This window comes from Phaenicophaeus curvirostris, chromosome 7 (genome assembly GCF_032191515.1).
Source record: "Phaenicophaeus curvirostris isolate KB17595 chromosome 7, BPBGC_Pcur_1.0, whole genome shotgun sequence".
Taxonomy (NCBI): Eukaryota; Metazoa; Chordata; class Aves; order Cuculiformes; family Cuculidae; genus Phaenicophaeus; species Phaenicophaeus curvirostris.
Window position 1 is genome coordinate 38,257,443 of NC_091398.1, and position 25,000 is coordinate 38,282,442.

Consider the following 25,000-nt stretch of genomic DNA (forward strand, 5'->3'; position numbering starts at 1 on the left):
TAGCGAGCAGCTGACACCCATGAAAATGTTCAAAAAATATCCCTGCTTATAAATAATTCTGCTGACAGCATCATATACACACCGTATTTCTTTCCCCCCGCCCCTCAGTGAAAAGATCAGCCTGTAGAGAAGACCTTTGTTTCTTGAAGTTTTCTTTATGTATATTGCTCATGAATAACAGGAAGCCCACATCCTATCTTTGTGCCGTCACCGGTGATGCCGTGCAATCCCAAGCCAGCTGATGGCCAACCCTTCCCCACCTACAGCACCGCAAGGCGAACCCATCAAGGTTTCCCTCCATGCTAGGGGTCTAGAGACAGCAACACAGAGAGATGGGACTCATTGAGTCCAAAAGGGGTTCTGCTGGGAGGACCAGGGCTGGACCCACACCAACCCACCACAGAGATCCTCTCCTCCAGCCCTTGTCTTCAGGAGGAAGCCAGCAAGGACCGAAAGACATTTTTTCCCTCACCACGTGAGCAAATAGAAATATATACATCTGCCATGGAAGCATAAGGGGTTTCTAAATAAAATGTTGTCAGCCACTCACTGAGTGCTAAAGTGGTGTTAAGCTGCAGAAAACAGTATTTCCTTTGGCATTTCAGGCAGTCTCGAACCAATGTTTGAAACTCAAAACCAGTGCCAAGCCTAAACACATCTGGTTGATCCCAGGCCACAAATAGCACAGGAATGCCTTCAACACCTTCCAGAACTGCCATACTGAAAGCTTAATTCCAAAATAGAGCTGACAAAAAATGCTTGTCAGCATGATGCCACACGACAAAACTCAGCAAAGCATGATGCAACCATGAGATATCCAGACATAACATATGGTGCAAAGATTGGAATTAGTGAAGACCGATCACCAAACTTAGATTGCAGGAGGCAAAAAAGAAAATCAAACATTAGGAGCTTCAGCCAGATTTCCTTTTATTTTCAAAATGTCAAATTATAATCGTAGTGTCGATCAACTGAACGCTCCAGAGTGGTGAAACCTTGCAGGCAAATACAATGCCAATCGGTCGTTATTTTATATATTGTGCTATTTTTACGCATACAAAAATGCCTGTATTTGGTGCCTGAAATGCAGAGCCCTGCTTTGAGTGTCTTATTGCTAGAGTAGATCGTTAAGAATTTATTAGTGAACTGGCCTGATTCCTCTGGCGTATTTATCATAGTTAGTTAATGTGGCACGTGACCATAACAGGAATAAACTTGACACCAGAGCCCTTCCATCCTGACAGTTGTAAAAGTATAGTATTTTGTTAATTCTTAAAGAAGCAAGCGTAGAGATGGGAAAAACATGGTGAAGGCCTGGTGAAAGGTACTTCTTACTGCTGGCCCTTCCAGTACTTAAAGGGGACCTACAGGAAAGCTGGGGAGAGACTTTTTATCAAGAAGTGCAGGGACAGGACAAAGGGGAATGGTTTTAAGCTGAAGGAAGGGAGATTGAGATGAGATCTTGGGGAAAAATTCTTTTCCTGTGAGGGTGGTGAGGCACTAGCATACGTTGCCCAGAGCAGTGGTGGCTGCCCCATCCCTGGAGGTGTTCAAGGCCAGTCTAGATAGGACTTTGTGCAACCTGATCCAGAGGGAGGTGTCCCTGCCCATGGCAGGGAGTTGGAACTAGGTGCTCTGTAAGGTTCCTCCCAACCCAAGTCATTCCATGTTTCTGTAATTCTATGAAAACCCAGCTGAGAGCTTAGGGCCAGGAAGATGGGAGACCATCACTGGCAGCACCAGCATGGAAGGAAATCCAGCAAGAATTAATATTTTCAGACAACTGAAGGATCTCAACTTCCAAGAAAACTCAAGCTGCTCCTTTATGAACCTCATCTGCTTTATTTTCCTCTGCAGTTTCTGCTGGGATTCAAGAGCAGGTAAAGTCAGGCTGAAAAAAAAAAATTCACTTCCATAGCAAAGTTGCTAAGAATGAATATGAGGGAATATGCTAATTTTTTTGCCTGATCTAGTCACAGCTACCTTCAAGTCCCACTGTGAAAGTTCACATTTAATAAGGTGTGATTAACGAATGCTCAAGGAAGCCAAAAACTGTATGTTATGAAATGAAGGGGAGATCTGGTAGGAAAGAAAATACAGGAGAAACCACAGATAAAGTATCCAAAGTGACAAGGAAAATAGTGGATGCCTGGAAAGTGGGATTCAAACTATGTTTCTTTGTATGAGAGTTTTCTAAGCTCACACACATACTGAGTTTCTTTTTTTCTTTATTTCCCTGTAGACTCAAATTGAAAATTCAGGCTTGCTATATTGAATTATAGCAGTACAGCTTTTATGATCTGTTTCCTAAATATGCATTTCTGCCAATTTAACCTGTTGGTTAAAAGTCAAGCTTGAAGAAAATTCTGGGATTTGAGCCGTGCGTGTGCTTAGGCTTTGAACATCCAGCCTGGACCTGGGCATGCACCATATCCAGAGCTGAGAGACAACTACCCACAGTCTTAGCCGGGGAGATGTTGGACCAGTCAAGTCTCTTACTCAAATTAGCTTGAAATCCTAAGGCACTCTTGACCTAAGCGCTCCTCAAACCCCAGCGCTGCCAGAAGAAAACCCTCATGGGTGAGGTGGGAACTTTCCCAATGCTCCCAACCACCCAGCTGGATGCACGAGATATTCCTGCCTGCATCCCTGCCTCATCTCAGCTGTCCCGCTGAGCCCCTTCAGAGCGACACACTCCTGTCTCTTTGCTTGCATCTCCACGGTTGCTAATTTTGTTCCTCTTTTGTTCCTTGTAGACTTTCTGCTTTTCCTCGGCACCTTTTTTTGTGTCTTACTCCTCACTGAACTTCTGCCCACGCTGTCTCAGTCCCTCCCTCTGACTTACTTTTCCCTAACACTGACAAGCCCAACCTTTGTCTTGTTCCACTTCTCCACAATGCTGCTCCTTCTCTGCTACTTCAAATTTCCTGTGTTTTGGGGTTTTTTTTATGTCTACTACATTTGGTGTCCACTATATTTGATGTCCACTACATCCTTCTCCCTCCACATTGCCCTCCTCTTCAAGCTGTGCTACATCCAGTTGCCCAGCTCTTTTTCTGCCCTCAAACAGAAGTCAACCACTTTCACTCTTTCTCAACCAGTCTTGCCTCCACTCACCCTTCCAGAGTTCAAGTGATGCTCTTGTCCCTCAGTCTTTCCCTGCTTTGCTCATCCCTTGCACGCAGCATTCATTTAATGCTGCGCCCCCTGCTACCTGAGGCTCCCCTGTATCCAGCAGGGAATCATCCATATTTTATAAATTAATTTAGAAACAAGAAGATTAAAATACTTCATATTTTCATATTAATTTATATTATTACTAGAAAGGCTATACTAGAGCTATTTAATCTACCATCTCCATATCAAGGGCTCAGTTTTGATCTAAAGGAACATGACAGCTTGAGCAAAGTTCTTTGTTCAGATACCACATAACATACCTTAGCAGCGTGCAGCATGCAGCTGTTACAACGCTAATTGAAATATGTTTTTAAATGTATCGGGTTTCTGAACATTTGCAGAAGAATTATATCTTCCCCCGTGTGCAAAATCCAGTATTTCAGCCATTTAAAAAAAAGTATCTAATTCCTAGAGTGCATTAGTAGACCATGAAATAAAGCTGAAGTAAGGTATTTTATATGGAGGATGGGGAGAACCTACAGCTGTAGGTGGATGGGGAAAACCTCCAATTGTAGGTCGTCTCGACTACTTCATCAGCTATTTAGTTAACACACAGTTGTGCAATGTCATAACATCAGTGGGGTAGAGATGGGTGGAAAGAATGCAGATTTGAATGTTTTACCCTACAGGTTTTAGCCATCCTCATCTGAGATGACCTGTGCCGTCCATGGGGGATGGAGCTAGGAGAGAGATACCCAAGGCAGCTCCCAAGAGGGCTTATGAAACACTTGTTTGTTATCAGGTGGATGCCTGATGTAGATGTCACTGATTTTGCAATGAAATAAATGATGTCTCTCTCAAATAGCTAAAGGAAACATTTGGGCCCATTTTATTCCACCATTTGCAAAAAGATTCCCAGAGGGTCTTATGCTCAACTTACAGAGGGGAAATTATAACTAATCTGTTTTCGAAGTCTCTAAAAGTGCATTTCTATTAAAACAAAACAACATCGACAACAAATCTCTATCAATAAGTATCTCTCAGCCTTCCTGGGCTAGAAGCCTTTGACTAAAAAGCTATATGTTGCCCACTTGCAGTAGCATTAAAGTCATAAGACATCAGATCATAAGCTGTCACTGGTCCTGGACTAAATATCACCCATTCTTTGCCTACGGCAAGCGTGTCTTTTTTTCTATGGGAGGGGGCCAAACAGAAATCCTACTCTTTGGACGAAAGAAGGAAACATTTTTGTGACAGTTTGTTTTTATTTTTTAAAGGTAGGTCTTTTGAAGCTGCTTGGGGGTTTCGATATTAGATGTAGTCCCAATGGAGATGGATTAGCAACCAGGGCACAGCAAAGCGGTCAAAGGTGCAAGATAAATGCAATTTATATATAATTGCCCAAGCTGCACCTGTTCCATTTTGAATAGAAGATCTTGTCCTCAGAGCAGATTTCACGACCATGGAATATATCCTTTTATTTCTTTATTTGAGTGTAAAATGGGGAATTCTAAACTTGTATCAGAGCAAAGCAAGAAAAAATAACCTTTAAATAGCATGTAAATTTTTTATGAATCAAGATCTAAATAAAGAAAACTCCTGAGCTGGGAATTCAAAATACTAGCCAGAGAGCTGATTTGCTACCAGGCTCAAGAACAATATTTAGTTTACAGAATCAATCTGGAAATAAAACTAGTGCTTGCATCAGCATGAAAGCTACAAAAATAAAAAGGAGGTCTTAATAAAATATACAGTGGAAAAGGAAAGGATGAAAGCACTAGCACAGCTATGAGGCCCTCGAAAGCCCACACAAGTAATAAAATAGAATATGATGTAATATAGAACAACAATGAAAGGATTTAAAATTTCTAGGTAGGATTCTGAGAAACTGGTTCCAGCTTTTGTTGCAGAGCAGGCGTGCTGTGTGTTTCCTTGTGAAGCTACGAAAAAGCCAATGTGTAGCAGACATGGGCATTGATGATGGCAGAACAAACTCTAATGTTACTTCAACTTAGTCTTGAAGCAGCCCAACACAGCATTGATGACAAAGGAGGGGCTGGGTTGCTCCCAGGAGCCAGGACATTTCTCTTTTTTTAAGTACTCCATTCCCTTTGTCCTCCTGCTCGCTTACCTACTACTGCTTTCCCTTCTTGTCTGCATTGCAAAGATTTTCCTGTTTGCTAAATGTCACCAACACCTTGCCACGAAGGCAACCATCTTCTTCACCTTGAGTAAGGTTTCCTTACGTGTCTTGAACCTTGTGCTAAGTAGCTTGGAGAAATCTGAGATTAGACACACGCAAATGAAGCCTTATCTGCTCAACTAATTTCAGCCTGACCAAAGTTAGGATGAGTTCATAAGACTTCACAGGGAAGTCATATAGGCACTGAATTCCTGTGCTACCTGCCATGCTCTGCACCCTAATTACACTGCTGCATCTCCTGGTTTTAAAGAAAGAGGATCTTGTAAAGCTTAAACTCTAAGAGAGACACATAACCTCTCTTAAAATTAAATGGCATCCCAAAATTAGGTTAGCAGAACTTGGTCCTGCAACAAGCAGTAGCCTTCTCACTGAAATTCAGATCAGCCAGAACCAATGCAATTCACTCATTGCAGTAATGCAGGAAATTTTCCTCCTCCATGTAAAGCTAGAAGGTATTGCAAAATACCACTAATACTGCATAAATTAAATAATACGGGTTGTGAAATTTAGCCCATTTTTCTTCTGTGCTCAGGCTGTGGCAGACACAGTGTAAAGAGGTAATTGTAGAGCTCCTTGATCTGCAACCACATGGTCCTACCAAAAATTGTTGGATTAACACAAAGAACTGGCCAAATTCCATCTGCTTCCTTGCCCTGGCAGGGAATCTCAGCTCCACCTCAATACCTGCGACATTGTTGGTTTAGTATATAATTAGGGCAGCTCTTAAAGTTTTACATGTCACCATTTCTTTTTGCTCCAAATAGTTTCTCTGGGGTAAGTCTTTAGGGGCTGCAAAGCAGGAATGTGGCCTTCTTGATGCGACTTTTTAACCCTCATTCTAGCCTTGGCTGCAGTAGTTATGTGGACTATGAGAACCGGTGTCAAATAAAAATCTGATTGTTCAAATACCGGAGAAAAGGCCTAGATAGATATTTCTACGTAGGGAAAAGGACATAAGTATAAACAACATCCACTATGTGTGCTTCTTCAGGAAAGATAGGAAGCATTCCAATTACTCCTAAAATGTGTTTTTAATGAAGGTACGATAGATCATGATCAGATAGTCAGAAAATGGCATTGCACTCTGAAAAAAAGTTTTTTCTCCTTTTTAGGTTTCAAAAAGTTGATTGAAAAATCTGGGCGTACTCTTACAGTGACCCCAAATGTAGAAGTTGGTGTTATTTTCAGTTTGATTCCTTCCACTGAACACAGACTGCAATTTCGCACCTATGTTATTAATGCAATTACAAGCTTTTTCCCAAACTATCAAATTAATTTCAAATTCACTTAAGATGCATGCTAAGCCATTAGCCAGCGTCCCAGTGCAGTGTGCCTCCTGAAGGCTGTGAATGAGTTATGGAGACTAGCCCAGCCAAGGTCTTCAGAGCTCCCAACCACCTCTATGTAATGTTAGCGTGATGCGCGGAAGCTCCATAAAAGCAAACGCATCCTTAATAATACTTCACACTTTATATAGCGAGTTCTATCGCAAGATTTCAGCCTGCATGAATTAAGATTTACAACACCTCGGAGAGGCGGGCTGGTATCATTTCCCTCTATTTCAAAGACTGGGCAAAGGTGAGAGAAAGAAGAAGCAATTTGCTGAAATTCACAGAGGAAGTCTGTGGCAAGGCAGAAAAGAGCACGGTGCTCTCAGCCTCAGCGCCTGTGCCTCTGCCACGAGACCAGCCTTCCTGTCTCTAAATGCCATGCTCAAGCCTGATGATGTGCTGTAGTTCTAGCATATTAAATATGATCTGGATCATAGGGCTGTGTCCCATAAAGCTGGCAGACGCGAAGTCGAGAACCCGAAAGGGACAGAGCAAAGAAGTAGAAAAGTCTTTACGTTGCAGCTATGTAGTATTTCTCTAGGCAATAGTTTCCCGTGCTACTTAAAGACCAGAACATATTTTTGCTCTTACAAATGCAGTTTATTTTGCAAATCAAGGTGATTGCACACATTTCAGCTTGTCAAATTTTCAGCCTTTCAACCATATGTCTGTCGACCTTATGGACTACCAACTTTATGGGATTCAACCATATGTCCAGATCCTGATATATATGAAGGCCAGTTCTAATATAAGAGCTTTACAGTAGTAGCGTAGTAAACCATAATGTTTGCAGATGGCTGTAATAAAATCATTCAGGAGAGGAAAGGTGCAGGGACGTAAAGCCTTCAAAGCTTCTTGTACTGAATAAACAATTTGATCTGAATATTGTAGCGGAGAGCACATTCCACCAATGGACTAGCTGATCTAGTCAAAAGAAGTTGGTTTTAATTTTCTTTCCTAATCCCACGTGTATTTTAACTTCCTTTTCTATTTTCCTGTGTGGGATTAGCTTAAAATTTGGAAGAAAAGTATAAGAAGGAAAAATAACAAAGTGAAGAGGGTTTTTTAAAGGCACAGTCCACTTTTGAATTGTAAATTTTTCACATGTGAAACACCAAATGGTTATGTGCAGCTTGGAAGATGTATTAATAGAGACATGTAAGTTTTTTACCATCACATGGTGAGACTGAAGGATGATGTGACTTGCTTAATTTCCTGAAGTGGGACTCAGCTTTCAAAATTAAGGAGAGTTTCCTCCTGAGAAAGACTTTTCTAACTGTAGAAAGGTGGAGTTTGGTTTATGTCCTGCCGCACAACAATTCACATGATAATTCATGCTCCTTTTGTCCAACATAACTTGATATCTCAATTATTGGGGGAGCTCTGGTCCTGCTTTCACCTAAATGGAACATGCTGAGCTGATCTGTCCCTCTCGGAGAGCTCTCTGTGTCCAGGCTCATGCCTGTTCTGGCTGACAGCACGGAAGGGAGCATTGCATGCAAGCGGAACCACAGCCAGCATAGGTGTGATGGAGAGTCTTCTTCAAATCAATAGATTTTTTTAAGCCGACTATCCACGGTGAGCTTTGGCAAGCTTCCTTGAGCTAGACAACAATCATTTCCTACCTGGGAGAGAAGGAAGCCTTCCCTGGGCATTCACTGAGAAGTGAAAAAGCAAAATACAACCTGCCTGCATCGCTGGCATTCAAAATCGTGGTGAGAGCCGTTTACTTTCAGATAACTTGGTCTGAGCCAGCTCTCATGCTGCTAATTTCAGTAGAAGTTTTCCTAATGGATTAAATGGTGTGGGGTCAGATAGTGTCTAAGAAATGACAAATACGCTGTCACTCATCCTTACCACGGCAGGCTTTGTGTTAACCGAGTCACACTCCTTTCTGAGTGCTAGGGCCTGCTTATTTGAAGAGGGCTTGTCCAGCACGATGCTGAATGCCACGATTGCCACCACACTCAACATGATGTGAACTCAACCAGCACCTGCCAAGATTTACCCCATCACATCCAACTATCCTTTCCCAAGCAGTAACAATTTAAAAAAATTAAAAATAAGTTCAGCTGAGATATTAATTCTTCCCTGTTGAAAGCCTCAGCACCTGCTGAACCATTCTTTGCACAAATGTTCTCATGAAAAGAGCAGATCATGGACATCAACCCTCACCCCGGCATGCACGGCCACACTACCTGTGTGCTCGTATTTGTGTCGCAGCAGGGAACTGCTCTTCTGGAATGTCTTGTCACATAAGTCACATGCGTACATGCCACTTTCTGTCTTCTTGATCTTCTTTCGGGACAGACAGGAGTCAGAGTCCGTCATGTCGTCGAGGCCGGACATGTAGTCTGGGGTTCCATCAAGCAATTCTCCCTGCGAGGGAACCACTTGTCAGCAACATCCACTTCCACCACCGCTCCTTCCCACAGAGGAATCAACCACCTCAGAAGAGATAAACTATTATCTGCCAAGGATGGTGGTCCTCTCATCTTAGGAACCCACAGGTAATGAAACTACAGCTGATGGGAGCTGTAGAAATACTGAAGAGCCTCCTGCTTCTTTGCCTTCAACCAACTTTCTGATTTTGAACACTCTGCAATAATACGAGCAGACAATATTTATCATATGGGCACTAAATATATTCAAGGAGTGGAAAATGCAAAGGGGAGGCTCTTCATGGCTGGCAAAAGGTATTGTAATATTTGACAGGGGTGAGCGTGAGCAACAGCTAAGTGATCATTACTTTCAAAACACCAAAACTTGGATATATCCTGTATCTGTAGAAAGGTTTTAATTGAATTTTATATTTAGGTACAAATGTTATTATTATGCAATCCATTTAAATGTATGTCTCCCGACTAAAGGCCTCAAGCTATATTTTTATATTTAATTTTGTAATTTGAAATAGGGAATATTAATAACACTTTTTATCAATGTTCTATCTATGTTAAAACAGCCTTCAGCATTAAGCAATAATGAATGTGGATCAGTAAATTATTAAATTTCTTGATATTTATTTTGTCTTGATCCAAAGAGAGTGCAAACTTGCATGATAACATACATTTCCATTTGCTATCACACAGTTCGGTTTTCTTAGACTAGGTTTGCACTAATTAATATTAGAGAAGATTAAATAGGCTTAAATACATTTACAAAGAGGGCAGATGTACTGTAAATTGGAATAGTGGAACAGCTGTTATGGAGGTGCAGTGCTATTTATGCTCCTATTGTGCAAAGAGGGATTACAGCCTGTAATGTAAAACCATACCTGATTTTCACATTTGAAACTATAAAAAATTTACTAGTCAGTAAAATTACTAATAGACCGTAATAAGACATAGGGGAACATGCACAAATTTGAAAAAAATTATTAATCTCTAATCAGTTAATCTCATTTAACTAAACTCTGTACATTATATCTGAATACACCCTGCAAAGAGCTATAAAAGTATGAGACTTCTGTAGAGTAGCTCTTTGCTGTAGGCATGCAAGCAGCAAAATCCTTTACCACTCATTGCACTGACTCTGGGGCGACCCGAGAGAAGGATTAGAGGTTGTACCCAGGCACGAAGAAGTGCTGACCCAGATTATGTGTCCAGGGAAAGACTTTATCTGCGATTAAGGACCCTAGCTTCTACCTTTCCAAATAATTTCATTTAATCTCTGGGGCTTTTAAAAGCTGTTCCAGATGACTGGCAGGATTAGAGGACTGGTAGTCTGGGAAGGGCAGTAGGTGGGCTGAAGGAAGGGGCTACCAGGAAGCAGTGAGCCAACATGTCTCATACACTAGACGTTCATGAGAAGAAAGAAGCATGATGAGTGAACAAACTCCCAAAAAGCATGGAACAGGAAGCCTGGAAGCTTTTCAGTGGGAAAGAGCTGCTACAAGGCCATATGGACCTCTGCTTGGAGGGATACAGGTTTGCACCCAGTTGTGGGGGTGATTCCCAAGAGGTCTCCCACTGCTCCTTCTCTGCAAGGTGAAATGTAGTTATGCACTGCAGAGATCAATTTCCCTACAAAGTTTCTTTTTTTTTTTGTCTGCAGGATGGGATATTATTATAATTACGGATATTATTATTAACATTTAGATATAATTCTAATACGAACAACTGAACTCTTAACAGATTAAATCCATAAGTTTTATGCCTAGTCAAAGGTATTGATACTGCTTCTAAATCCAAACAGAGGTGCTCCTAAAGTAATTGAGGTTTGTTTGCCTACTCCACTGCATTTTTCCTAGCCCAGATTAAAGCAAATAATGCTAATTTTGTTGGAAATATTGAATTCAGGATTTTTCTTCTGTAAGAGGACATATCACAAAATACTAAATTCTAGCCTTTCAAAAGGAAACAGTTGAAACAATTTACCTGAAATCCTTGTTTCCGCTGGTACTTCCTCCTTTGCTGCATATCGGCAAAAGTAGCTGCTCCAGTTGGGTAAGTGTAGGCCATATGTGGTAGGAAGCTCATCTGATCTAGTCCTGGGTATGGTCGCAGCCCAGGAATACTGGTCTGGACTGGTGGCATAAAAGTGGCTGGGGGAAATGCGCTCTGTGGTGGAAGCGTTGTGTATAAAGGTTTGGCACTAAATGGGTTCATACCAAATACTGGGTTAGTGCTTTTATCCAGGTTATTTGAATTAGAAAACTCTTTCTTGATAAAAGTCAAGTTCAGTGGCTCATCTGAGTTTTCAGATGATGAAGAAACATTGTTGTGTTCTAAATTTACACTATTAGATTTTGTTTTGTTCTTTGTGGCTATAATACTTTTGGGTTCCTTCATCTGTTTTGGTAAAGACAAGTCCAAAGGCTCAGCCTGAAGCTCCTCAGAAGAGAAACTGTTTGGAGTGTAAGAACTACTGTGGGAGTTTTTAGAAGATGTGGAAGAAAGATTTAAAGGAGAAGGAGTATTGCTCCTAGAGTGGTCCAATTTATCAACTGGTTTAATATTGGTAAAATGAGGAGGTTTTGTTAGCCTGAGAGGAGTATCACAATTAGTAACACTGTTATGGAGTTCAGCTATAGATGGTGAAGTTATAGAGTCCACAGGCTTTATTGGAGATCTGGCTGACAAAGAGTCTTTAGTGGGAGTGTTGTTGGTGGCAGCCAGCGCCACCTTGGCACTGGCCCTTTCCAGTGATGGTGACCTGGAACTTGAATACTGGTAGACTTTTCTTTGTTCAAACCATTCCTTCACAAATTCCTGAGGAAGGCCAACAGCAATGGAAATTTTCAGTAGTTCATCAGAGTTGGGTTCCATATTCATAGCATAATATGCTTTAAGTACAGACATGTGGTCCTTGTATGGGTTGATGGGGCTAGTCATTCCTTTCTCAGAAAGTACTGATGACAGCAAGAGGGTTTGCTTATCAAACACTCCAGGTTTGTTGGGAACCATGTTCTCGTGCGGCTGAAGGACTGCCTTGATTTCTTCGTTCATTTTACACAGGTAACGCTCATGCTGATGCAACGGAATGGGACCAGGAAAGCTTTCTTTACAGAACTGGCATGAAAATGGAGTGGATACGTTATGGTTCTCTATCATCTTGTCTTCAGTTACCAGGTCTATTAGGGTTCGCAGCTTCTCTTTTTTAATGTTATTGAGCTGCCTCCTCGAGTCTGTGGTTAAGCTCTGGAGGCAAGCTTTGGCTTCATTGACTTTCTCTAATGTATAGTCAATAATACTTTTAGTGGCACCATTATGACTTACTACTGGAAGACCCACGGGGGGAATATTGGGGGAGGTAACTCCTTGTTCCTCAGCTTGAGAGCACGAATCCTTCATATGGTAAACCTTCAACTTGGAGATCTCTTCAGCCTTGCAGTCCATTTTCTGCCTGGAAACCGTGTTGTCCACAATCTGTAGGACCTTCTGCACCTCACTTAAATTACTGCCTACCGCAGGAAACCCAAGCAATGGTGCTTCCATCCCTACACCTAAGTGCTGCATTGGACTTTGAGCAGAAGCGTGAACTCCTAAGGGGCTGGTTGCTCCAAGTCCACCATTCATAAAAGGACTAGTTGCACTAAACCCATGTGAGGCCATAAGAACCTTGTATTCATTGAAATCTAGTGGTTCTGTTTTAATTTTCAGTAGGCCTGTTTGTTCAGACATACTAAGTGGTTTGCCATTCTCCAGCTTGTTTCTCAGCTGTGTAATGGCTGAATTAGTAGGAGAGGAAGATACAGAATTAGGAGAAGAACCCGTCTTGATATTGTTTCTCATTCTGCCATTTACAGAGATTAAACCAATACACTTCTTGCTGCTGATGTGCGAACTGTAGGAGCCAGAATGGGAGAAACGTTTCTTGCAGTTTGGACACTCGTATGGTTTTTCACCTAAAATGATAATTAAAACCAAATGTTAATTATCATTGTTGCTGCTATAATTGCAGGCGACTGTGTTTGACACAGAACTGATCATCTGTGTATCTACTGATTAACATTAAGGAAAATATCAGTTCTATGATTATGGCCACACACCACCACTGTTTTACCTTCCTCTTTCTATGGGTCTTGAGGTCAGTTTAGACCCGAGGTCCCCAGCTGGCAACAGCTGCCAAGGCGTGAGATTGGCTCTAGACTGACTATTGCAAGTCACGGGTAAGTACCCTGTGGCAAAGGGAGTCAAATCAAACCCAGATTGTTCAAATAATGTATGTTTCTTCTTTTTTTTTTTTCTTTTTAATCCAAAAAAAGCTATTTTCACTGGGGAAACTGAGTCCTGATGGTGCCACGTGCCGAGCGCTGGGTCAGCCAGGAGAGCCAAAATGCACAAGCCATTCAATAAGAGATGCTTTACGCTTACTTGTTGTCTGAGAATATGAGCTGTATTTCACTTGGGGGGACTTTTTGTTATGTAAAATACAATGGACTTTTCAGGGTCTGACTGTACAGAAATGAGTGAACGCTTCTGAGCTAAAACTGCCGAACAAATAATCTATATTATTTGCAGGAAGCTTTACTATTTCCAAATCTTTCAGCGAGACGGTGGTATTAACAGCATGATAAATGAGGATGACTCAGATATCACTTATGAAATACCTTAGTAGCTCCAAGAAGCCAGAAGCAGAACTGTGTAAATTTTAAGCAGTCTTTAAAACTCAGCTAATTAAACAAAATGCAAATGAGCACACCAGCACCTCCGCTACTCACCACTGTGAATTCGCAGGTGTTCCTTCAGATGGTGTTTATATTTGAAGGCCTTGCCACACTCAGTGCATTTGAACTTGCGATTGCCTGCTCCTTGGGTCAGCATTTGGTGCTGGGAGAAAAAAATAAAAAGAAAAAAGATACCAGCATGAATTTAATGCAAGAGAAACCATGAATTTCCAGCTTAAAAAACAAAAACAAAATTAATGTGGCTCTGAATTTATCAAGCGGACCAAAAGGTCTGCACGTACATTTATTTGTCTCATCAGCGTTGCAATAAAAATCAAAATGTTGGCAGTAAACCGAAACAAATGAGAAAGTACTTTCACATGAGCATTCGATATTTGCTTTAGAATTATTTCCTAAGTCTCTCATCAGAAATGTGTTGCTTTAAGGTATCTTACGACGAGGGAAACTGTTTTATAAGAAGATTTGTGGCTCTTAATATTCCTAGCAGATTCTGAACATGTGGGACTCCGCTTGTTTAAAAATTCTGTTTGCTGCGTGTGTAGGAAAGAGAGAAACACTGTCGTTAGTGGCATTTCGTGTAAGATTTAATTCATTATCAAGCAGAAGAGACTGCGTCGACGGCATGAGCTGCTGCTGGAAACAGTTTTTAAAATCACAGAGCAGCAGGGAAGACTTGAGCTACCTTTCGTGCCATGTTTTCCCTTGGTGCTCTTCTAAGGGGCGAGGGAAGCTGCAAGTTAAAAGTGGCGTAAAGATAAAATCAAAGGCAACTGACCTTTTTGCAGTAAGGAGGAAAAGCCTCGTGACTTTGAATTTAGAGAGGAAAAAAAAATAATAATTAAAAAAATTTAATCATCATAATGCAGCCAAACCACTCTGGATGCTCAAGGTAGGAGGTCAGCCTTTTGCAGGCGGCCACGACACAAAAGCTCATTGCAGGAGCAGGGAAAGAGGGGGGGAAAGGGGAAAAAAGAAGGGAGGAAAAAAAAAAAAAAAAGGCAGCGCCGAAACGGTATGACAACTGCGAGGGTGTGCTGCCTCTTCCCACATTCCTGGCGAGACAGATGGTGTTACATGGGACACAGGGAGGTTTGTTCAAACAGCAGCAACCTTCAAAGATCAAGCAGAGCCCAGCCCGCCGCGCGCCATTGAGGGACCCGCGCTCATATGTTGCTGAGTTGCATAAACAAACAGCAACAGCTGTTTTGTCTCCCCCCATCGCCCTCCGAGGACTACTATAAACTTTAGTTGTGCCACTGTTAATATGATACAATCATTTTAATTTACTAATTGTAAATGCCATGAGCAAATGAGGGGACTTTTCAACACCAAAGCTACCATTCATAATGCGCCAGCACCGGCGCGCTCTCGCATGTGAAATTTCAGGCAGTTACGTTGGATAAATATCTAGGCGGGGTTGTTTTTTTTTCCCCCTCGGTGTTTTTAATGATATGAAGCAAAAAAAAAAAAAAAAAAAGAAGAATTGTATGGCGAATCAAGGAAAAATACATCTGAAAATGTGTTTGTTTACCATGAGAAGGAATAGGAGAACTTGCTTCAGAATCATTTATATTGATTTAAGATGAAGCAAAAGATACAGTTCTCTTTAAAATGCTAATTGCAAAAATTCTGTGATTAGGAGATGTGTGTTTGCCTAACTGACTTTACGTTGTGGTAAGAAAAAACCTACCAAGAGAAATACAGCCAATCACGATTTTCAGGAAAATAAATACGATGTAAAGCCTTTATAACTTGACACAACGTGAACATCTATTTATTTAAGTTTTAACCACACTATTTGAATTTCCTTTAAAACCCTCCATAAAATGGGGTTTCAGAAGTAATTCTCCATCGAGGACAGGAGGAGTTTTGCTGCTGGTACGTAACGAGTTTCGTGGCACAGGTCTAGTGCCAACCTCTTTAGGAGCACCAGGGAAGCTCAATCACCTGTTTGAGATACGCAGCATTTCCTTAAATGTAGCACTGAGATACTATTACATGCATCACGTTGAGGAAAAAACTGCTTTGATTTATTACAGATACACTGCTGGGCTATACAAGTGATAGCGATGCTGCAGTTCTTGCACGTGCACGTGTTAGTGGCACAATCACAAATGATAGACTCCATGTCCTGTAGGAAGAGTTATTCTAAAAATGCGTAATTACATTTAACAAACAATTATACAAAACGCGCGTAATTTCACGTGGTTGAAAAGGTTACTCAAAAAGTAATGGAAAAATATTAGCGGGTCTTTTAGTACGTCTTGTAGCTCCTATTTGCAACACTGCAAAGTAAAACTAGTTGAAAAATGGAATTAAAATTGCTGAGATGTTTAATAATGTATAATTAAAATGCTACAGTTCCATTCACTTTTTGAGGAACATAAAAACGAAACTAAAGTCAAGTTAAAGTGCAAATAAAATTTCTAAATTAGAAATTAACACACTCATTCGATCGTGAACATAAGACTATTAAATCATATTAGAAGAGACCATCAAAAAATCATTTAGACCTCAATTAAAGCTATTACCATTAAAAGATCTGCATCTTCAAAATGCCATGAAAAATTAATAATGATTGCCAATCAAAGCAATATCGTTCCTCTAAGGGGTTGTTACAGAAAGAAATCACTTAAAACCAGCCCCCCACCTGATCTGTCCCTGGCTTGTGTGTCACCATATGCCGCTCGAGCTGGGTGCGGTAGGCAAACGTGTAGTTACAGAGAGGGCACGAGAAGTTCTCCTCGTTCTTCTCGTGGCGGTACTTGATGTGCTCCTTGAGGGACGTCAGGCGTTTGTAGCCCCGGTCGCAGTAGGGGCAGGTCAGCAGTTGGGCGAAGGCATCTGGAGTTCCAGGTGGCAGGTCTGCACCCCGGGACGGGGAGGGGGGAGAAAAAGGCAGGCCAAAAGGTCAGCAAATCAATGGCAGCTCATGGGCTGATTGCCCGGGATGGTATGAGAGGAATCGCTGCAATCTGCTGCCCGAGAGGGAGGGACGGTGCTTCCAACCGGCGGCTGGAGTCACCGGCACCCACGCACGCCCTCGGCAGACTCGCCGGACCCTTTCTGGACCCCACTAGGAAATTAACTACGGGCATCGTTCCTCCTGCAGACCTTGCTGGCTGGAATGCTAAGAAATACTTTTCCCAATCAATTGGCAATTTGCATTCCGGCCCCAGCTCATTATGTTACTTAGACCATGGACCGAAACCTTCCCTTACAACTCTTCTCCAATTATTTATCAAGGCATTGGACAGAGATGGGTTGGCTATGCCATACTTTGTTGCATTAAAACTTCCCAAACTCCCAACTGGAGTGGCAGCCTTTCTCCCGTTTAAATTCAGTTCACCCATCGAATAATACAATTTTGCTGACTAAAAAATCACAATACACTGAAATTACAGCCCCAATCTTTGCTCATGAAATTCCATGCCGCTGCAGCTGTTCTTCAATTTTTAAGGTAAACACCCAGGCATGTCGTGCATTTATAATTGCAACAGCTGCACGAGGTCAGGATACTGGCTAAAAATGAATTACAGCCTCACCATTTTCTTCTTGCCCATTGGCCTCTGGAGTGCCAAGGCGAGACAGTTCCTCAGGGGCTTCAGGGTAAATAATGGCTGTGTCGCTGCGCTGCAGGTATTCTGCTATGCTGACGGCGTGCCCATCTCCTTCCTCCAGTTTCCTTTTGGCAAAATATTCCTCAAAGTCCGACGTGCAATTTGCGTTCTTCACTAAAATAAGAAAAAGGGAAAAGAAAAGAGGTTTGAGTGCATCCTCCTCAAGAGCTTGGTCGGTTAACATCATTACACATAGGCTGAACCAGAATACTGGAGCTACAAGGCTGGGGCTGCAGCTGAAATCGTGCTCTCATCGGTCTTGCTCCAGCTCCTAATAAAATTAATGCTGGCTTTCCACAAGCATGGATGGAAGTAAGGGCGGGCAGTTAAATTAACAGGAACACGGGCTCTACGGGGCAGCAGAAGTTTATGAGGCTTGGGTAATGCAGGTAATCCTTCATCTGTGGAACCTGAACCTTCAGGGGCCTCCTAGGGGACCCATGGCTTTTGGCATGAACACAGCTCAACCTACAGGACTGAGCTCTGTTGCCCCCGGATCCCACAGACCCCGAGACAATCCCTGCTTTGGAGGTGGTGGTGGCAGGTAATAAAGATCATAACCACTTCTCCGTGAGAGGTCCTGCCTCAGGCTGCTCTTCCATGGAAGGCACAAAAAAAATAATTGCTCACATCTTCCTTTTATTTTTTTCCTCCCTGAAAAATTAACTTACAATGGGAAAATAGTTTTTTTTAAAGAAAGTATTGCTTCATAGACTTCTGCAAGTAGAACCACATGTTTTAGGCTATAACAAGGATACTGAGCCTAAAACCACTTTTACAGTCTGTACAAGAGTTTTCCTTCTTTTCCTTAAATGTAAACCCAACTTTTTATTGTCCATGCAATGTCCGTGAAACATAATATATGCTCAACCACAAAACATCCTGTTACTAAAAATATGCTTTTCTCCTCCCTCCAAGTATGTACACTGCATATAGGAAAGACCCTAAACTTCTGGGAAGTTATAGACGTTAATATAATTATACCAAGAAAAAAAATGAGCTGATCAATTTCTTTCTACGCTATTTTTTTTTATGAACCAGTCTTGGAAGACAGAGTTGGTGGCAAGGAATTAAAGATACTTGGTTTTAACTGACCATAAATAAGAAGGACAGCTTATGATTGATTACAATTTTAATGTATTTCTCCTTAGGTGAAATAAGAAAATGAGGCAACACTGTAAACTGTTCTACAGTTCATGTAAAAGTAAAATATTAAACGGCACGATTCTGCTGTCACTGATGCCAGGGAGCAATACGGAGTAAACTCATGGAAATCAAAGCCTTTATAGCCCTACAGGGTTATACTGGTTTGTAACCACTGGAAATGAGAGAATAACCAGCTCTTGGTGTTAGATTAATGCTTTGCCTCAGGTTCCTACAAAAATGCAAGGTGATGATGGCAGTCAAAATGAGACGTGGACTCTGACTGTGGCAGAACTGGAACCAGAAAGCGCCTGATTCGAAGCACTGATCTCGCCGTCATCGATAAAAGTAGATATTGAGCTATGCAGACAAACCTCATCCCTTCAGCCGATAAAATCAAATCCTCTGGCTGAGACAAATATGCCCTATTTTTCATACGAGCTGAGCAGCTTCTCAACCATTCTGTCGTATTTTAGTGACAGTGACCAAATGGCTCAGGTCATGGGACTCTGTTTTTGGAAGGAAACTTCTGTTCCTATCACAGAGGTTTTGTAGGCAATGACTACGCAACCACAGCGCTCCTCCCTTGGTCCTTCTGAAGCTCTTTCTATCATTCATTAGTAGCATGAGAACCAATATCTCCTTTTTTTTTCCCCAAAAAATGGAACATTAGTAGAGGCAGCACACAAGTACGGAGAACAAGACTGAGTCCCTTGCCTCCATTTTGTTACTGTGAGAGAAATGGAACAAAATGGTTGTCATTGAAGCGCATCTCATGCACGGGAGCGTCAGGTTATGGTTTTTACTTTGTTTTTACCAGAACAAAGATGAGGCATTACTTTTTACGTTAGAAACCTGACTTTTCATTCCCTTGCTATGCCTAGGTCTTGCAACTTTTGCAAGATCATCCATTGCTTAGCACTGCAGCATGTCTTGGCTTAGCAATAGATTCAAAGAAAACAAGTTAATTTCTTGCTGGATTCAGGCCACGACTCAGTAAATGATACCTGTGAAGCAAGGAAAGGGAGCTTTTCTCTGGAGAGGAGATACTGGAGCAGGAAAGGGAAAGAATGGGATGACTCCAAGAGAGGTCCATCCAGTGTCCTCCTGCTCCAGGCAAGCTAGGGAGTTTTGGAGCTTGCAACTGCATTTATAGGATGGGGATTCAAGCCATTGAGCGATGCCTGAGTTAATACCAGGAGCTTCCTTCCCAAACTCAGAGCTAAAAGAGGTTCTTCCTTCCCAGCCCCCAGGTCTACCTGGAGAGTGATCCAACACAGCAGTCTGTGGAGGGCTGCTGTGATATTACTGGCCTAGGCTTCCTAATTCTCTGGATTATTTAGCTTCAGTGTCTATGCGTGCAATCCAGGAGCTAAAGCAAATGTTTATGTCTGCATTATAAACCCCTAAAAACAAGAGGATTTAGTGGAAAAGCTGACAGATCCCTAACTGAAACAATACAACCAGTGCTGCAACACTGCAGATTAACATAAATAGCAAAAGGTGACCATGTGTATCTGGTTTCTCACCAACGACATTACTGACAATTCAGACATGGCTGGAAGCTCAACCAGTGTTACTAAGAAGACCCATCTGATAATCATTAATTTTCCTTTTTTGATTTCTGGGGGGACGTCTTGCTTCCCCCCAACATGCCCTAATTTGTTTTCCATGCAGAAAGTCATGTTCCCAGATTCCTCGTGGGCTGACACTGCACACACATTGCACATCCCCTCCTGCGAGGCAAGAATTTCAGCGAGATCTACAGTGGGTGACCTCACCAAATAAGTCTTTTTTTAATTAATTATTGGAGCCTGGAAAGCAGAAATATTTTCAGCTCCAAAAGCTGATGTGGCCATGTCACATAAAAATAAAACACATTAAGGAAAGCTATCTTTGGAGGCATTTAGGACCTTTCAAGATAAAGTGAGAGAGAGGGGTTCAAGGAGCTTGGGAGACCAGTTATTTTGTGTGGGAACTCATCCTGTGAGATGGTGATAGCTGCCCTTAATCGCAAACAAAGCTAATAAAACCACAGCCTTCATTAGCCAGGAAGTGAGAGGCCCCCATTGGTACACACAGATTACAGCCTGAAAACGGCCTGTCCTCCAACCTGCCAAGTTTTACTTCTGTTTTCCTCTCCCCTAAGGTTTATTTTTTTTCCCATCCTTTAAATTATATTAAGAGGTCTTTACTCGAAGGTTGTCAGATATTAGTAATCAAAACCAGGAATTTTTTTCTCTTCGTTTAGAGGGAATTTGTTAATCTATTTTCTACAAACATCCCAGCAGCAATAGCCATAACAGGTACAATAAAATAAACCGTATGAATTTATTAATTCACATTTTAAAAACCCCTTCCGCAAATCCTCCTTTGGTCAAATATCCAGTTCAGAAACCCCCAGAAATATTTACAAATTAATTTAGCAGGGCCAAAGACTAAAACTTTCACTTTAATGGTCACTTTTGCTTTTCCACTATAAAGCCACCATGGCTCACTATAAAAATGCAGCTGATTAATATATGGATAATAAGATTTCTTTTTTAAGTACCACTAGGAAGTGGCCATTCCAACAATAGAAGAATAATTTAATAATGGAGACTTTTTCTTTTAGTTTTCTCTCTCTACTAATGACGTTCTGGAATGAATTTAATGCTAAAAATACACCACAGTTGTTGCATGCACCTACAGCAACTTTGCAGCTGGATGTACGTGAATGAGCCTGAAGCACTATCTCCTATTTCTGTGCTCAGACCAGGTCCTGGAGTACTACAAGATCTGGTGTCAAGAGGGAGAGGCACATTGTATTAAATGAGAGAGACCTCTTTGGTCCAACTGGAGGGGCTCGTGTTAATCTGTAGGAAGATCTACATGGGTTCCCTGAAGACCAGAAGGTCACTGTGGCATGGCTCTTGTCAAAGATAGAGTCCGTAATCCAATTTCTTTCATTGGATGGAGTCTCAGCCTCACCTCAGCTATTCTATTAAACTTCAGTGATAAATCCCCCTACTCCCTACAGGGATAAATTGAGGTGAGATGCTCAAGACAGGCCCAAGGCCTATGGTGAAGCTAAAGATGAAAATTTTGAATGTTTCCCAGACTAGGTACGAAGGATCCCCAATGGCTCAGGGACTGATCTCTTTCCTTTCCTCCTCAAATAACGGTTGGGGCACCTCAACAGGCAAGCCAGGGGAATTCTTAACTCTGCATGAAGGATGCTGCAGCTCCTGTCACCTGGCATCTTCCTCTCAAGGTGATAAGACTGGCAAAAGCATTTAGTTTATCAGATGATTTAATGTGACTAAATAATCTGACATCACTCTTAAGAGACTAAGGAGACTGCAGGCATTACACAATTTCTACTTAACCTACTCAGGCACCAGCATCCACTGAAGGCGGTGGCTCTGAACGCCTCAGTGATGAAAGATTTGAATTAAACACTAGTAGGGCACTAGATAACTTGTAATGGTTATTTGAGCAAGCAGCTCATTGCAGCAAATAGCAGCTGGAGCGGAGATGAGGCTGGGTGTCCTTTTGCACAGGACGTTTGGGGAAGGAATTGCTGAGTGCAACATCCAGAGCGGTTTTTGCATTTTAAATGCAGGCCACCTAAATGCAAACCACTCTTTGAATCATGAGTCTGCAGTGCACCTAGCTGGGTAGCCTCCAGAGAGATGCCGTGAGGCTAAAGCTGAGCAGGGAGAATAGTACTGGAAGGAAAGGGGCTAAGAGGACATGAAGTCTTCCCCCTCGAGCAGACCACACTGCACGTATGAAAGAGTCAAGGCCTGTTATGGTAAGGAAAATATGTGTAAAGGAAGTCACTGACTGATAGGGGACCTCAAAGGCTCTAGCAATGGTAATTCAGATAAACATCAAGTCTTCTTTCTGAATCAGATGTCTTTTCAAGTCCTGTTTCTCCAAGTGCTAAGCACAATTTGCCACTTTATTAACATCCCTTGGAAATAAAAAAAGCTTTTAAAATACGTATGTATCCAGCTCTGTACAGCAACATCATTATGTGTATATATAATGATAAACCATTCCTCGGTGCCACCCTCCTTTCATGCATAATAAATCTAATGGATGAAAAAGGCAGTGACATGGTTTTATTTTCGTATTATTTTCACCCTCAAGAATTACAAAGTAAATTTCTTGTGTTACTTAATAAGAGCATTGGGGATTTATGTGGGTGTTACTAACATCAGGAAAGTGTGAGTAATAAAATCCTTGCGAGACTTAGGTACCACCTTTTACAGTAATATTTGTAGAGGGCATTACCTATGAACTAAATCTCATAATGGAATGCATAGAAATGTACTTAGACTAGAAAACTCTTAACCGTGTAAATCGGGGCTATCTGCAGCATCTCAAATTGTGAAAAGAACGCAAAAGAAACATGGGTTGATATATGGTGTTCAGCTGTGCTGAGGATGGAGCAGGGCCTTGTGGCCTTTGGAAAGAACACGGTAAACCTCTGAATTCATTTGGATTAGAAAATAGTAACGGAAACCTTTTGCTGTTTTACTCTGCTACAGAAAATAAGAGATGGCTCAGAGATGGTGCCTGCTAAATATCTCTTGTTCCACAAAATGTGTTGAATTCTAAGAAGGGGGGAAAGAAAGAGATGTGGAAAGTGGAAAAAAAAAAAAGATTAGCTAGAAACATAATAATCTCATAAATATGCATTTAAAGCGTGTGTGTCTGTGTATCTATGTAAAGGGTTTATGTGAGTCTTGCTGAAAAGATGTTTTCAGTCTCTGAAGTAGCTTACTCTGTGCACCATGTGAATCTGGGGTTGCCAAGAAGGGTGTACCCCATCCTCATTATCAAGCCCTTTGTACAGTCTCATTAAAAGACTAACGTATCTTGGTCCGACTACTTTAAACTACATGAGATCTACTCACACATCCCCTCATGCTGCTGAAAACTATTAGCTCATGAGGATGCAGTTAAAAGGAGTTGGGGGCTGAAATACTGCAAGGGTTAGCACAGACTCCCACCAATGAGTTTGTCAGTGCTCTGTTGTGATCAAATTGGGGAAACAAATTAAAAACCAGGAGTGTTATGTAAATGTTTCCCAGTTGCTAAACTGAAAATAAGAAAGAAATTCTTCTATCACTTCATGCACGGCTAATTCTACATGGTACCAAAGAAACGCGATGCTCACGTGATTCAATAACTTACCTGTACCATTGTTTCCAGTGGTCTGAATTGTGGCTTCAGGCCCCATAGTGTCATAATCTTCCTTCATTTCTTCTGTGAAATAAGCACAAACACTTTTAGTATTTGCATGTTACTGAATTGCTTACAGAGCTAGGGAGCACACAGGGAAGATCCCGTTAAGGGAAGGAGAGAAAAGGGCTGCTCTGCACCTCTGCACAACAGCTTTGTGCTGGCAACTGGATGAGTTCCATGGTGCTGGATGGAGAAGAACTTACTTTAAACACAACAGCAAGTGGTGGAAAACAGAACTGTTTGTTCAGAGTAAATGAAGGGCTTTTCCCATTATCAAATCTATTAAGAAGTCAGGTGATTAAAAGGGATTTTTTTTTAACGTTTTTTTTTCCCCCATATTTAAAAGAAATAATCAGTTAAACAGTGTGAGATCTATACCTGGAAGAAAATACAAGTACAAAAGGAAGATGTAAGAAGTTCTTATGTCTCTATTTTGTCTATCACCACACAGATCTTCTGAGCTGTCACCGTCATTTTAACCTCATTTGAAGTGCAGCATGTAGTAATAACAAGTGGTGCAGAAATGTGACAGATTCTCAACTGTGGGCAGTTTTTCTCTGCCCGTAAGATTTGTTTGTGTCTTCTGTGCGCTCTCTGCACACTGACAAAGTCTGCCTTTATGGCCATAAATTGTGTTAATTCACATTCAAACGAGCATGATATCTGTAGAATTATTTACTATGTGTTTATCAGGGATCGCTTTACTTTCTGTGAAACTGGGGGTTCAAAGTGAGTTAAAATAACATTTCGAAGAGGCTGGATGCAGCTCCATCACTGGGGAGAAGGCTTATTTTCCCAGATGTTTCCACCTGCCTCTGGAGTGCCTGTCAAACTTGGTTTCTTGCTGCTAATTTGTTAGTTCACGTGCAACAGGTATTCACACATACAGCCTGGTTAAAATTTAACCCTCCAACAGGTTTTCACAGGCAAAAATAAATATACTTAATGTTTCTTTCTCACCTTTTCAACTTCTCCTAAATGCCAGCCTTTCTTTATTTGAAGAGATGTACAAACACACAATCTCTCCTTTTTTTAAGTGGGAGAATTTAGTATTTGAGATTTAAGAGAAAAATCTGATTATTCTTTCACTTAGCCAGGTTTGTAAGAAATAACATGTCAAAAGCACGCAGAAATTGTTCAACAGTAATGAAAAAATGTATAAAAGGGAGAATTTCCCAGAAACGAACACAAGTCAATGATGATTCAGGGAGATGGATGC

General features: G+C 41.5%; 1 protein-coding gene across 1 annotated transcript in view; it reads right to left on the reverse strand.

The window, feature by feature from the left end:
* Nucleotides 1-25,000, reverse strand: part of ZEB2 (zinc finger E-box binding homeobox 2) — a 111,207-nt gene that overhangs the window by 2,284 nt on the left and 83,923 nt on the right. The window contains exons 3-8 of the mRNA XM_069861593.1: nucleotides 23,731-23,802; nucleotides 17,326-17,514; nucleotides 16,431-16,645; nucleotides 13,814-13,922; nucleotides 11,028-12,997; nucleotides 8,850-9,030 (exon numbers count right to left, since the gene is read on the reverse strand). Coding sequence (XP_069717694.1) covers nucleotides 8,850-9,030; nucleotides 11,028-12,997; nucleotides 13,814-13,922; nucleotides 16,431-16,645; nucleotides 17,326-17,514; nucleotides 23,731-23,802 — 2,736 coding nt within the window. The remainder of the gene's footprint in view (nucleotides 1-8,849; nucleotides 9,031-11,027; nucleotides 12,998-13,813; nucleotides 13,923-16,430; nucleotides 16,646-17,325; nucleotides 17,515-23,730; nucleotides 23,803-25,000) is intronic.